This window comes from Cebus imitator, unplaced genomic scaffold, assembly GCF_001604975.1.
Source record: "Cebus imitator isolate Cc_AM_T3 unplaced genomic scaffold, Cebus_imitator-1.0 Scaffold325, whole genome shotgun sequence".
NCBI classification, from domain to species: domain Eukaryota; kingdom Metazoa; phylum Chordata; class Mammalia; order Primates; family Cebidae; genus Cebus; species Cebus imitator.
Genome location: NW_016107640.1, coordinates 1,658,809 through 1,673,537, shown reverse-complemented (window position 1 = coordinate 1,673,537; position 14,729 = coordinate 1,658,809). Strand labels below are relative to the sequence as shown.

General features: G+C 45.7%; 1 protein-coding gene across 4 annotated transcripts in view; it reads right to left on the bottom strand.

Annotated features, from left to right (window-relative positions):
- GNB5 (G protein subunit beta 5) overlaps window positions 1-14,729 on the bottom strand; it is a 66,376-nt gene that overhangs the window by 18,343 nt on the left and 33,304 nt on the right. For all 4 annotated transcript variants that reach the window (XM_037729958.1, XM_017504617.2, XM_037729959.1 and 1 more), the window contains 3 exons: window positions 11,373-11,509; window positions 6,976-7,017; window positions 4,195-4,271 (listed from right to left, as the gene is read on the bottom strand). In XM_037729958.1, the coding sequence (XP_037585886.1) occupies window positions 4,195-4,271; window positions 6,976-7,017; window positions 11,373-11,509 (256 nt within the window). The remainder of the gene's footprint in view (window positions 1-4,194; window positions 4,272-6,975; window positions 7,018-11,372; window positions 11,510-14,729) is intronic.

Sequence of the window (14,729 nt, the reverse complement as noted above, 5' to 3'; positions counted from 1 at the left end):
GGAGAATGATTTGCACTTAGGCTGTGTTAAAGGCCAAGCATGCCATGGACTATGATCCTCCCTGACCCCTGAGCTGGGATATGTCCTCCCCATCCTGAGTAATTTCTCTGTTGAGATACTTATTACTTAGGGCTATCTGCATTGCTATGAGAAGGAGGAAGGTTTTGCAGGGTGATGCATCCAGTGTTGAATCTCTGCTTTAGTACCTAACTAATGTTGTGATCTTGGTTACATATTCATCTCTGAATTCTGTTATGACACCTGGCCCAGTGCCTTGCACACAGGAGCTTGCAGTAAGTATGTGATACCTGAATAAAAGCTTCTTGGGGATATGGCTCTTAAATAAGAAATACTTGTATATATAATTAATTGACACGTTTTTGAGGGTAAGGGGATTATGCCAATACCATTTGGGTTAGCTTTCAAGTTTGGAAACACTGAGAGGGAGACCCAGGAGCCAGGTACACTGAGATAAAAATATCCCCATTATTACCTATGATGACATTTAGAGAATGTGGCATTGGTGTGGGTCTGTGTGATAAGAGAGTTGCAGGGATGTCATGCAGTCAAGGTTGGGAAACATTATGTCACATTTACCACTAGATACTCAGATTATTCACAGTTGCTCTTAGTAGTTTTGGGAAAGGTCTGGGAAGGGGACGTGGTGCTTTTACCTGCGATGAGGAGTCAGTACCAGTTCAGTTTTTGATGCTGTCTCATCCACTGGACCCCCATATTTTGAAAAATGCCTTCACAGGTCGGGCACAGGGGCGCGCAGTGGCTCACGCCTGTAATCTTAACACTTTGGGAGGCCGAGGTGGGCAGATCACAAGGGTAGGAGATTGAGACCACCCTGGCTAACACGGTGAAACCCCGTCTCTATTCAAAAACAAAAAATTAGCTGGGCATGGTGATGTACCTGTGGTCCCAGCTACTCAGGAGGCTGAGGCAGGGGAATGGCTTTAACCCAGGGGGTGGAGGTTGCAGTGAGCTGAGATCGTGCCACTGCACTCCGGCCTGAGTGACATAGCACGACTCCGTCCTAAAAAAAAAATGCCTTCACAATGTTCATACCTTGAACTTCCTTTACTTTGGCTCTCATAACAGCCAGTGAGGCAGATGGGGAAGGTGCTACCACCTCCCACAAGCCAGGGTGGGAAACAGAGATGACAAGATCAGGGCTCCAGCCATCCCTCCACTCTGAACTCCATTTCTGCACCAAGACAAGTCACCAGGAAGCTATCTACCTGGGCCTGGTAAGAATGTTGTCTTCCTTCCATCCCCCTGCCCTCATTGGAATTCTGCTGCTGCATTCCATTTAGTGAGGGTAAAAATAGATGTCACGGCATCATTTCCTAAACTACTGCTGAAGACACTGTTCACTGTAATCATATATGCTATATACTACAGAAGGGCTACCCAACATATTCCTTCTCTAATTTAGAACTAGATATCTAATATTTCAATATTGGACACTGAGGGATTATGTAACACATCCAGCTCCATGCATTTGCTAAAATTAGGGCCCAATTAGAAACCTATTACCTTAGGATTTAAACAAATGTGGAGAACTTATGATTCCTACTGAGTAGTGAAGAAGCGACGGCAACAGTCTGGCTTTACTCTCAACTACTTGGAAGTGATCTCTGGGCCCCTGGAATGTCCTGCCTGGTAAGAGTGGCTTGGTTTGCTTGGGGGCTTTGGCTACCACTTTAATAATGTGATTTATGATGGGGGCTTTGGGATGTGTCATAACAGGTCTGATGTCCAGAGGAACTTGAGACTAAAGGTATTCGCTGACCTTCTAGCAAGACTGGAGAATAAAGGTGAACCACGCAGGCAGTGTGTGGTCAAGCCCCCATTAAAACCTCTGGACACCTAAGGCTCAGGGGAGCTTCCCCAGCTGGCAATACTCTGCATGTATTGTCACACACTGTGGCTAGCGGTAGCAGTGCCATCAGTCACTGCTCCAGGGAGGTGACGACTGGCAGCTCTGTGTCTAGATGCCTCCCGTTTCTGCCTCATGGGTCCCTTCCTTTGGCTGTTTCTAATTTGTATCTTTCCATTGTAATAAAACTATGGTAGTAAGTACTTTCATGAGTTTGGTGAGTTCTAGTGAATTCCTGAGGTTGTGGGGACCCACAAATTTGTAGCCAGAAAGGGGCAGTGCTAGAACTGTGCCTTCTAACTGTAGCTGGCTAAACTTCTTTGCACCAACCTTATAATTATGGCCTATTTCTCCCTTGCTTGCTTTCTCTAAATAAATAAATAGATACACACACACACACACACACACACATAAATATGCATGTTTATATACATATATATCTGTCTTTTATTATAGCATCTCTTATCCTTTTAGGAAGTATATGGTAATAAATTTTATATAAATATTGGCATCTATCTGTAAAGTGGTGACACAATCCACTTTTGAGCTACTTTACAAATTTAAAAATATGGGCCAGGTGTAATGGCTCACACGTGCAATCCCAGCACTTTGGGAGGCCAAGGTGGGTGGATCACTTAAGGTGAGGAGTTTGAGATTACCCTGGCCAACATGGCAAAATCCCCTCTCTACTAAAAAAAAAAATCAGCCAGTCATGCGGTGCATGCCTGTAGACTCAGCTACTCAGGAGGCTGAGGCAGAACTGCTTGAACCAATGGGGCAGCGATTGCAGTGAGCCAAGATTGTGTCACTGCACTCCAGCCTAGGCAACAGAATGATACTCCATCTCAAAAAAGAAAAAAGTAAAATACACATATGTGAACATGGGCTCCAAAGGGACATGTGGTCTTGGTCACTGGAAGAAAAGTGAGAAAATGTCCTCAAGGCAGCCACCCAAAGGGAGGGGACACTGGAGAAGATGGTTGGTGTAACTAGCTAGAGAGGGCTCCAAAATGTTTGCTTGGAGACTCCGGCTTTTCCTCTTTAAAATAAAATTTTTCCTTGCTGATTATAAAGAGAAAAATTCCCATAGTCCCCTCATCCAGAAAGAATTACTATTTTATTTGGTATAGCTCCTCCCAGCCTTTATAATATGCCTTTTTAAAACACAGCTGGTAGCAGAAATATTTTGAATGGTCTCAGAATTATTGAACACAGACAGGAAATTATGTTGATTTCAGTTCTCATTGCCAACCCTGTTATACTGAGCTCCAGGAGAACAGAGAATAAGGCACACTCTTCCTAGTAATCTTAATGACTTTTTCACATAGCGTAATTGGGGATTTCCCTTTTTAATGGCTGTATGATATTCCATTGATTTCAAATACCACAATTCACTTAAGTTTTCTTTGATGGGAATGTTGTTTTTGTTTCCTTTTTTTTTTTTCGCTTTTATTTTTGAGACAGGGTCTCACTCTGTCACCCAGGATGGAGTGCAGTAGCATGATCACAGCTCACTGCAGCCTCAACCTCCCAGGCTCAAGCAGCTTCCAGAACAGCTAGGACTACAGGTGCATATCACCACATGTAGCTAATTAGAAACTTTTTTTTTTTTTTTTGTAGAGACAAGATATTACTACATTGCCCAGGCTGGTCTCAAACTCCTGGGCTCAGGTGATCCTCCTGCCTCTGCCTCCCAAAGTCCTGGGATTACAAATGAGAGCACTATGTCTGGCATTTTTTTGCTTTATTTTTAAAAATACTACAATTAATGTCTTTGTCCATATGGCTTTTCTACGTTTTGGATCATTCTCTTCAAATGAGTTGCTGGATGTGGAGTCACCAGATGAAAGGCTATCAGCTTTTCAAGGCTTCTGATAGACATTACCAACCTGCTTTCCAAAACTGTTCTTAAAGTTTATAGCTCTGCGAAAAGCATTTGAAAGAGCAGGAGATAGGCCTGAAATGTAACTACTGTCAACTTGTGATGAAAATAATTATGAAAGAGAGTTTATGGTTCTTTTTTTTTTTTAAGAGATGGGGTCTTGCTATGTTGCCAGGCTGGACTTGAACTCCGGGGCTCAAGGGAGCCTCCCACCTCAGCCTCCCAAGTGGCTGGGATTACAACCAGGCACCACTGTGCTGGCTTATGGTTTCTTCTTTGACCAAGTTCAGGGAAGGATTTAGCATACTGCTTAACAAGTAAAAAACAAAAACTGTGAGTTCTTGTTTGTTTACTTGTTTTTGCCAAGGGAACAGTATTTTATGGTTAACACAAAATCTGAAAAGCTGCTGTGGCTCCAACTTACCCACAAGCAATGGCACATCCCGACGGGGCATAAGCACATGCCATCACCCACGTGCACGGCATAGTGACCGCGTGCTCCTGAAACATAGCACAGAGTGAACAACCAGCACTTCCACACAAAAATCTTTTTCTTTTTTTGAGACAGAGTCTTGCTCCGTTGCCCATTCTGGAGTACAGTGGCACCATCTAAACTCACTCCAACATTCGCCTCCCCGGTTCAAGCAATTCTTCTGCCTCAGCTGCCCGAGTAGCTGGGGTTATAGACGTGTGCCACCATGCCCAGTTAATTTTTGTATTTTTTCAGTAGAGAAAGGGTTTCACCATGTTGGCCAGGCTGCTCTCAAACTCCTGACCTCAAGTCATCCACTCGCCTAGGCCTCCCAAAGTGCTGAGATTACAGGAATGAGCCCACAAGCCCGACCACAAAAATCTTAATGTTTAAATTTTAGAAAATAAAATCATCCGATTCCCACTGAATTACATTATAGTTTCAAAGGGAAGTGGTGTAGGGTAAAGACAGTCTCAAGACTTCTGAGGGGACTCTCATAATCAACTTTATGTCACATATTCTAAAAGTTAAAAAGCTCAACTAGCAAAAGCAAAACAAAACCAAAAAACCATTCATGTTTTACTTCCTTCTTAATGTTATACTCCCTTTGTTCTTCTGCTTAACAGGGCCCCTTTTCTTTGAAAGGTATACCCAAATCTCCTTTCAGATATATACTTTTCCTTGTTTACTCTGATTTCCATTTTCAAAATATACCCTTGAATGACTTTTTATTTTTGTACTGTCAGTTCATTTACTTGTGAGTCTGCAAGAGCCTGTGTCCACCAAGGGTCCTAAACCATCCCAGGGAAGGTATGAATGGGCAGGGGGAGGGGAGGGTAATCTTGGGTTATGCTCACGGATAAATGAGAACTGGTAAACTGGAAATATTAAGAACTAAGCATGACAGTCCCTGGCTCCTGGCATCACAGAGGAAGCATGAGAACCACCGTGGCGCAAGTGGCTGGCCTGCATGCGGCCGCACATCTTGCTAGTGGTGGAACCAGGAGCAGGGTCCATATCTCCTGTGGGAATAAGACCTCAGGCTCAGAAGTGTGGGAAACATGGCTTTGTTGTTTGCACAGATCTGCAGGCAGGAGGATGGGGTGACTCAGCCAGCCAGCAGCCAGGGATGGATGCACTTAGTGTTTAATGCTTCCAATGTACATCCAAGTGCTGGTCTTCTTTTCAGATATAATTATACATGTTTTTGTGGGGAAACACAGGCCCCAATACTGTTTGCCCAAATCCTATTGTCAGTAACAGTCTTGTAGGCTTTCAGAGGCCAAGAATAATCTACTGCTCTCCAGAGAACGAGCTAAGGTAGCCACTTTTGGCAAAGAGTATCCCAGGCCCCTTTCCTCACAAGTAATCCCCTGCCACAGGCCACAAGTGGCACCCCTGGCTCTCCAGAAATCAGTCTGTGCTCTATGCCATGATAAGGTGTAAAAAGAAGCAACTACACCCCCGCATAGTCCAGAAGATGCTGGGAAGTACTATGAGAGACGGAGGCTTTCAAGGAGCTAGGCGCGGATAGCAAAGCCCTGTGCAAACGGTTAACTTGTCACTTTTATTATTCCCCAGGGGACTGACCATTAGGGACTTGACTCTACAAAATGGTTCTGGCCCCTCGCTTGACCAGGTCATGTACCAGCTGCTTCCCATGACACTGACTAAACACATTCAACAATGCAGAATATGGTTGCTGTTCACTTTGTGACAGAGACAGGTCTCATGTTTTTACACAGCATAAAGGAAGATTTCCTTTCTAAATAAATATAGGAATTCATATTTATTTATTTACTTTTATTTTTAATTAATTAATTAATTATTTGGGCAGAGTCTCCTTCTGTCATCCAGGCTGGTGTGCAGTGGTGGGATCTTGGCTCACTGCAACCTCCACCTCCCGGGTTCAAGCAATTCTCCTGCCTCAGCCTCCTGAGTAGCTGGTACTATAGGTGCACGCCACCATGCCCAGCTAATTTGTTTGTATATTATTTAGTAGAGACAGGGTTTCACCACGTTGGCCAGGCTGGTCTCGAATGCCTGACCTTGTGATCCACCCGTCTCAGCCTCCCAAAGTACTGGGATTACAGGCATGAGCCCCTGTGCCCAGCCAGGAATTCATATTTAATACACAACTCTTTATTGTAAATGCCAATGCAATGCAGGTGTGCTGTGCCAGCATACCTGCACATAGGTTTTGGTCTTCACCTTTCGTTAAGAGCCAAAATTTAAATCTAAGTTGAGCTGTGCATGCCCAGCCCAGACTTGCAAAGGGTCAGCCTGCATCACTGGGCAGCTCCGCTCAATCCCATTGCAGCCTCATCTTTCCCACCCTCCATGTGTTCATTCCCACAGGGCTCTGGAGTCTGGTCAAACAGAGCGGAGAAAGAATAGAGAAATTTGGTGCCTCTTATCACTCAGAAGACAAATAATACATGCAGTTGCACATGTGGATGCAAGTTTTCCACGCTCTGCCCATTCCCATGTTAGTATTGGCAGCCCCTATGATGGTTCTAAGGCTCCACTTGGAGCGAGAGGGGAATAAATGCTGCAATGGGCTGGCTGAGCTGTTCAAACATGGACGGGCCTTCTTGGAGTGTCCATCCCTAGAGGCAACTGCTTGCAGGGATACATGGAGAGAAATCCGTACAGGGCCAGGCAGCTGGACCAGATTCTGGGATTCTGGCTGGGATTCTGAAGCGCCTAATGTGGCTGGGAACAATGCCTCACCTTGTTCGTGGTGAAGGAGTCCCACACGATCACCTTCCCATCCTGGAGGGAGAAGAGCAAACAGTTCAGATTACTGCTGAGAATTCCTCATAAAAGCTGTGTCCAGCAGGGCAGTGTGAAATGGAAAGCCAGAATGAGGATCCGGATAATCAAGGCCCCCTAAGCTATCCATGAAATAAAGTGGAGTGAGTATGGGAGGGGCTGGACATTCCAGCGGAGCCAAAGGATCAGTTCTCAACCTTGCATTCCTTGGAAAGACAGAAATGCAGACAACAACACACAGACACTTCTTTCATACCATTTATAAACTACACACAAACTGTTAGTATACTACCATCACCCGCCATACCCTAAACGTCAACAAACTATACAGGGGAAAGATAAAGCTGACATTACCTTCAGGTACCTGACAGGTAAATAATAAATCTTCTCCCACAACACCTCCACCACTTTGTCCTCTCCCCAATTTGCTTTGCAGTCCAGGGTCCCTGTGGCACCATCTAGGAACTCCCCTCCACATTCTCTGTCCATTTCTCCACCAGGGACAGCTGCAGAGGGGGCTGTGTAGGGCTGAGATCAGTCTAATTCCTCAGGTGCTCACAGATGTCACAGCTCCAGCTCTGACATTTCACAGCTATGCTGAGAACAACGTGAGATATGCACCTGTCATGGTGGGAACCCCTGTGGGCAGCTATTCGGTAAGCAAACAGCACTTACTGCCAGGATGAATGCAGGGCCAGCCCTGCCAGAGAGAATGCTGTCCCTTTCACTGTAACTCGGTTTCAGCCTCCCATGGGTGTGGGTTGTGACTACAGCATCATCTATTCATAATGAAATTCCATAAGAGGTAAATCTATGTGAACCCTGGTCCCTGCAAAGCAGCCCTCTGTCCAGACTGTGGCATGCAGGTTGCTGGGCAGACAGTGGAAAACGACAGGATCTTCAGGGATGGGAAATCTACAGCCTCTATGGCAGGCTTGATTTTTTAATCACTCAAGCCATTTCGGGCCAAATTTTGGTGAATGAAGTGGCAGAGATAAGGATGGAAAAACACCACTTAAGGGCAGAAGCAAGGTCGGATCTGAAGTGACATAGCCACTTGCTTTGCATGATCTGATGGAAGATTTCTGTGTTAACACCGTGCGTGGCAGATGGATCCTGAAGCAAGGTCAAAGTTGGTGGTTCAGGGGGCTTTTGAGATTCCAAAACACACTGATTCTTCTGGTCTAATTTCTGCCTAAACAGCCACATACAATGTGTAGGGTGGATTCGGTAAGCCTTTAGCGCAGAAACTGGAGCGGGGCCACACGCCTGTACCATGGGGTCCTCCGCACCTGGAGCCCCTGATGGCTGGGGACTGGTTCCATGCATTGCCTACATCAGCAACCATGTTAGGGGCTTCTTCCACCCCACTGCCTGCCTGTCCCCTCATGTGCGCTCTGGACTGCCTGTGTGTGCCGCCCACTGTGTGCTCTGGAGTCTCATTAAACTAAGTGTAGTCTCCTTGGTGAGCACAGACTTATGTGCAGGGGCCTATATACCCAAAGAGAATGTGCCTCTATCCCCCGAGCCCTAATCCAACACGGCTGGGGTGATTACTCTCCTGCATCTAAGCGGGAAGATCACTGATGAGTCCAAGTCTGTTCCAGAGACTTCCTGCTTTCTAGCCTCTTCCCCACACCCACATTGACCTCTTCCTGCTCTGGCACAGAACAGGGCATCTCCAGACCTGCTGAAGGTCCTCCCTCCCAACAGCAGTATGTGAGCGACAGAAAACCCAACACAGCCTTACCTTGTCAGGATTTAAGAAGTCAAAAGGCTAGAGAGCAACATGGATATCCTGATAAGCACCTTGTTAAGAATAAGCTCTTGAAAAGAAAAAGACTAGAAAGAAGTGCTCTAAAATAATAATGGGCAAGGCAAGGTAGCTCACATCGATAATCCCAGTGCTTTGAGAGGCTGAGGCAGGAAGATTACTCAAGCCTGGGAGGTCAAAGCTGAAGCGAGCTGCACTCCAGCCTGGGTGACAGAGCGAGATCTCATCTTGAGAAAACAAAAAAGAAAAAGAAAAAGAGAAAGAAAAAAAAAATGGTTGTGACAGGATGGTGGGGGTAAAAGCTTTTTATCTGTTTTATTGTCCAGTGTTTCCGTAACATGGTAGAGTACGTAAGTGATAAATTAATTTTTACCTTAATAAAAAAAGCAAGTGCAATGTGACATACTAGATTTGTAGGTAATCCAGGAGAATAATAACATTTGTCCTATCAAACACAAAACTGACACAGACGTTTCAGCTGTGGATTATCTAGAGTATACCCAGTTTTACAAGGGTTATAAAAAAAACCAAACCAACCTGCTTTTGGAAAAACTGAGGGGTTGGGAGAAACCTATGCTGATCATAAAAATATGATTTATAGAATCTCTCTCTCTCTTTTTTTTTTTTTTGAGATGGAGTCTCACTCTGTTGCCCAGGCTGGAGTGCAGTGGCTCAATTTCAGCTCACTGTAACCTCTGCCTCCCAGGTTCAAGCAATTCTCCTGCCTCAGCTTCGTGAGTAGCTGGGATTATAGGCACTTGCCACCACACCTGGCTAATTTTTGTATTTTTAGCAGAGATGGGGTTCACCATGTTGCCCAGGTTGATCTTGAACTCCTAACCTCAGGTGATCCACATACCTCAGGTGATCCAAATGCCTGAGGCTCCCAAAGTTCTGGTATTACAGGTATGAACCACCACGCTCAGCTGAATCTCTCTTTTTTTTGAGACACGGTCTCACTGTGTTACCCAGGCTGGAGGGCAGTGGCATCATCTCAGGTCAATGCAGCCTTGACCTCCTACACCCAAATGATGCTCCTACCTCAGCCTTCCAAGTAGCTGGCACACATCACCATGCCCAGCTAATTTTTTATTTCTATTTTTGTAGAGACGAGGTCTCACCATATTGCCCAGGATGGTCTCGAACTCCTGGACTCAAGTGATCCTCCCACCTTGGCCTCCCAAAGCTCTGGGGTTATAGGCATGAACCACCATAACCAGCCTACAGAATATCTGATGTGACTTAAGCTTACAGCTTTATGTTCAATACACGTTACATAAAGAGACATCAAAAGTACTAAGCTGTGAGATCCAGACTCCAAGTGAGTCCCAAATCATTCCAGCCTCTTGACAGTCACACTTTTCTATATAGTCTCTTTCCTCTTTATATCAGGGTTGTTCTATGTGACCAACAGAATATAACAAAAGCAATGGGTTGTCACCTCCGAGGCCAGGTCATGAAATATGGCATGGCTCTGCTTCTGCCCGCTCTTGTGGATCACTTGCTCTGGAAGAGGCCAGGTACCATGTTGTCAGCAAGTCCAGTGGTGAGGAACTGAGGCCTCCAGCCAAGAGCCATGTGAACAAGGCACCCTGGAAGTCAGTCTCCGCCTTAGTCCAGCTGTCGGACAACCGTGGCCCCAATCAGCATCTTCACACAACCTCACAAACCACCTGAGCCCGAACAAGCAACTGGAGACACTCCCAGATGCCTGACTCTCAGAAACCATGCAAGACCATTCAATGCTAAATTTTGATATTTTTGGAGTAATAGATAACTAATATATAAGATATAAAATAAACTGTGTAAAAGATATGATTTTAAAAATTGTTATTTTACAAGATATGTATCTTGGGTTTTTTTTGTTTTGTTTTGTTTTGTTTTGAGACAGAGTTTCACTCTTGTTGCTCAGGCTAGAAAGCAACGGGGCGATCTTGGCTCACCGCAACCTCTGCCTCTGGGTTCAAGCAATTCTTCTGCCTCAGCATCTCAAGTAGCTGGGATTACAGGCATGTGTCACCATGCCTGGCTAATTTTGTATTATTACTAGAGATGGAGTTTCTTCATGTTGCTCAGGCTGGTCTTGAATTCCTGACCTCAGGTGATCCACCCACCTCGGCCTTCCAAAGTGCTGGGATTACAGGCGTGAGTCATTGTGCCAGGCCCAAGATGTGTATCTTAACATTGTCCTTTAAGACATAAGAATTGCTAAACTCCTTAAAGTGAAAGAAAGTCATTGATGGAATCTTATGCCCTCAATTTGGGGGGAAAAAAACAACTATTTTAAATGGTTTTATTTACAAATAAGACTTAGAAATTATTTTCAAAGGAAGAAATTATTTTCAATGGCTCATCATATTAAATATAGTCTACACTGTTTCAACTATTACAAACTTCAAATCTACCCAAATTAGTGAAGTTCTACAGTATGCAAGATAATTCTTTATGCTAAGTCACATCCTTTGGAGAATGAGCAAAGTCACAAAGATCAGAAAAGGGCTTTTGGAAAGGGACAGCTCTCCTCCCCCTTAGCTATAAAATCCAAAACCGGCTCACCTGTTATGCAGCAGGTGCGACATACCTGTGATGAGCTCACAATCCTCCTTTTATCCTTGCACCAGTCCATGCAAAGGACTTTGTTCCCATGGCCTTTGAGGGTCCTTCTGGTCTTCATGACAAACTGTCCCAGGGCTTCCACCCGCTCTGCCACCTGGTGCACTGGAAGGACAAGGCCATAGTCAGTCCCCTTGCTATGGAGCAGGTTCTGAGCTTTCAGCTGGCACAGCACTGGCACGAGCTCTGCAGAGGGAGGCAGCCCCATGGGTTTCCTCCACAACAAGACCCAGTGTGACTCTCTGATTCATCACAATTACATCCTAGTAGCACTCCTTCTTTTAAGATCAGTAGAGGGTAGAGACAACACTGCCATTCTCTCTTTTTGTTTAAGACTATATATTTTTCAAAGCACTTTTATCTATACATGTTGAGGGATTAACAAGAAGACTGAATATTCGTAAAGTACTACATAAAATTCTTCCATTTAAGGCCCTGGCTCCAAGAGGAGGGCAGGACAGGCAACAGAATGAGACTGCTATGCCCATCTAGCAGGTGAGGAAACTGAAACTCACAGAGGTTATTTGGCTAAGACGAGGTCATACAACCGACAGTGAACCAGCCTGGGGCTTCTGGTTCTCTTGCCTACCACTCTCTCATCACAAGGAAAACTGACTTTACAAAACTGTCCCATCAGGGCTATAAGGTATACCCCGAGGCTTCAGAGCTGACTGTGTCTAGCTGCCCCTCTGTGCCTAGCACTGACCTGGACATGGCAGGTGCCTCATACACCTGCCACAAGAAAGAATGAACCAGCGAACTGCCAAGCACGCTGTCTCCAAACTGCACACCTGTGAGTTTACTGAAAAACTTAGTGTCCACGGAGATCAATGCAACATCCTAAAAGTCTGAACACATGATCCACTCATAGCACCACCTATACCAGAAAGGAGATCCAAAAGTTAGTCTCTCAGGGCTGGGACTACACTTCTTTCCTGCGGCCAAGGGAGAACTTTCTAGGGGCTTGTAGAGAGGGTGAGCCTGATGAGCCTGAGAGGGACAAGTTTGTAGGAAGTGGCTAGAAAGCTACAAAGACCAGCTGGTCTAGGCCCTTTATCGTGCTGGGGAGGACGCTGAGGTCTGCAGGGATCCCATGGCCAGCCCCACTTTTCTCTCTTGTTGATGGCTGTGGAGTTGAGAAGGAGAAGCCAGAGCTCTGAATTCTCCATCTACATCTCCTTCCTTACCTCAGCTGGCCTTTCTCCAGGCAGGTGGGGAGGAGGGAAAAGGGCATTGTCAGAGGGAACAGCCTGGGCAAACAGACAGAGGAACAGGGTGGGAAGAGGCAAGGCAGCTGCCCCTCATGTCTTCCCGGGGAGCTGCCAAGGCTTGATGTGGCCGTGGAGCACTTCCCTTCAACAGGAAGCCTGCGCTGAGAGGGGCCGACTCTGTGGTCTGGGTCCTATGACAGCAGAGTCCCTTCCTGGGAAATCTTTCCTCCCATCCTTCCTTCCCCAAAACGCCTCAGTGTATATGTCCTAAAAACAAAGAACTCTTAAATAACCAGAGTGTAACGATCAAAATTAGACTATTAATGCTGAAACAACACTAATCCACAGACTTATTGAGATACTGCCTATTGTCCAAATAATAGCCTTCACAGCAAAAGAAAATCGTGGTCATAGGTTGCATTCAGTTGCTTTTTTTTTTTTTTTTTGAGACGGAGTTTCACTCATGTTACCCAGGCTGGAGTGCAATGGCGCGATCTCCGCTCACCACAACCTCCGCCTCCTGGGTTCAGGCAATTCTCCTGCCTCAGCCTCTTGAGTAGCTGGGATTACAGGCACGCGCCACCATGCCCAGCTAATTTTTTGTATTTTTAGTAGAGATGGGGTTTCACCATGTTGACCAGGATGGTCTCGATCTCTTGACCTCGTGATCCACCCGCCTCGGCCTCCCAAAGTGCTGGGATTACAGGCTTGAGTCACCGCGCCCGGCCAGTTGCTATGTTTTTTAAGCCTCCAGTTATTTGGTTCCTTTTTGTAATATGGTCTGACACTTCCTTGAGATTAGTTTGGGTAAATCTCGTTTGGCAGGGACAAAGAGATGTGGTACTGAGCTAATGTCACTGCACCCCGCCTGAGCACACGAGTCCCACTGCTGGTGGGGTCACCGGGGATCATCTGGTTAAGATGGCACCTGCCAGGTCTCTCCACTGGAGAGTTACCATTTTATCTTTTGCAGTGAAAAGTGTCTTGCTGGGGAGGTACTCTGAGACTACATAAACATTGTGCTACCCCTCAAACCTCAACAGCCTTATTTTAATACCACTAATAATTCTGGCCTGGACGAGTTACTGTGATGATGGCTGGCAAGTGGCGATGTTTCTCAGTCCATCCTTCCCTCCGCATTCATTAGTTGACTTTCTAAGGAGTTTTGCCTCCTCTCCCAGTTATTTATTCCTTCATTTACATTAGCAGGGACTCATGGGTTCTTACTTTATTCAAGAGGTTGTCATGCATTAATAATACTATTGACTTTGATCTTCCAATTGTCCCAGATGATGGAGAGCTCCATCAAGCAGGCTCCTGTGACCTTCTGACGTGTCCCCTCACAGCGTGAGCACTTCTCAATCCAAGCTTCCATTGTTCTTTCCCTGTCCTTACCCTAAAATCAGCCACTTCTCCAAGAAGTTTTAGTTTCTTTTAGTTGCCTCATTTCTTTGTGCTAAAAGAGCAAAGTTGGGCATGGGCTAAAAATCTTTGTGAAAACCCAAACTGTAAAAATACTTGCTAAACTAGGCCAGGTGCAGTGGCTCACGCATGTAATCCCAGCACTTCAGGAGGCCATGGTGGGTGGGCTGCTGGAGCTCAGAAGTCTGAGACCAGCCTGGGCAACATGGTAAAAACCTTGTCTCTACCAAAAATACAAAAACTTGGCTGGGTGTGGTGGCATGCGTCTGGTCCCAGCTACTTGGGTGGCCAAGGTGGGAGAACTGCTTAAGCCTGGGGGCAGAGGTTGCAGTGAGCCGAGATCGCACCACTGCACTCCAGCCTGGGTGACAGAGCCAGAACCTGTCTCAAAACACCACCACCAACAACAAAAAATCCAAAAAAAACCTTGCTAAACTAGGAAGTGCTACACGAATGTTCAATTATTATGCCATTGCTTCTGCTAAAACACCGCATTATTTAATACCACAAACAGCACATTCGTTTTTTACAGATACATTCTTTACAGAATACATCAAATGAGGTTTTAAAAAATATTAAATTTTTGGCCGGGCGCGGTGGCTCACGCCTATAATCCCAGCACTTTGGGAGGCCGAGGCGGGTGGATCACGAGGTCAAGAGATCGAGACCATCCTGGTCAACAAGGTGAAACC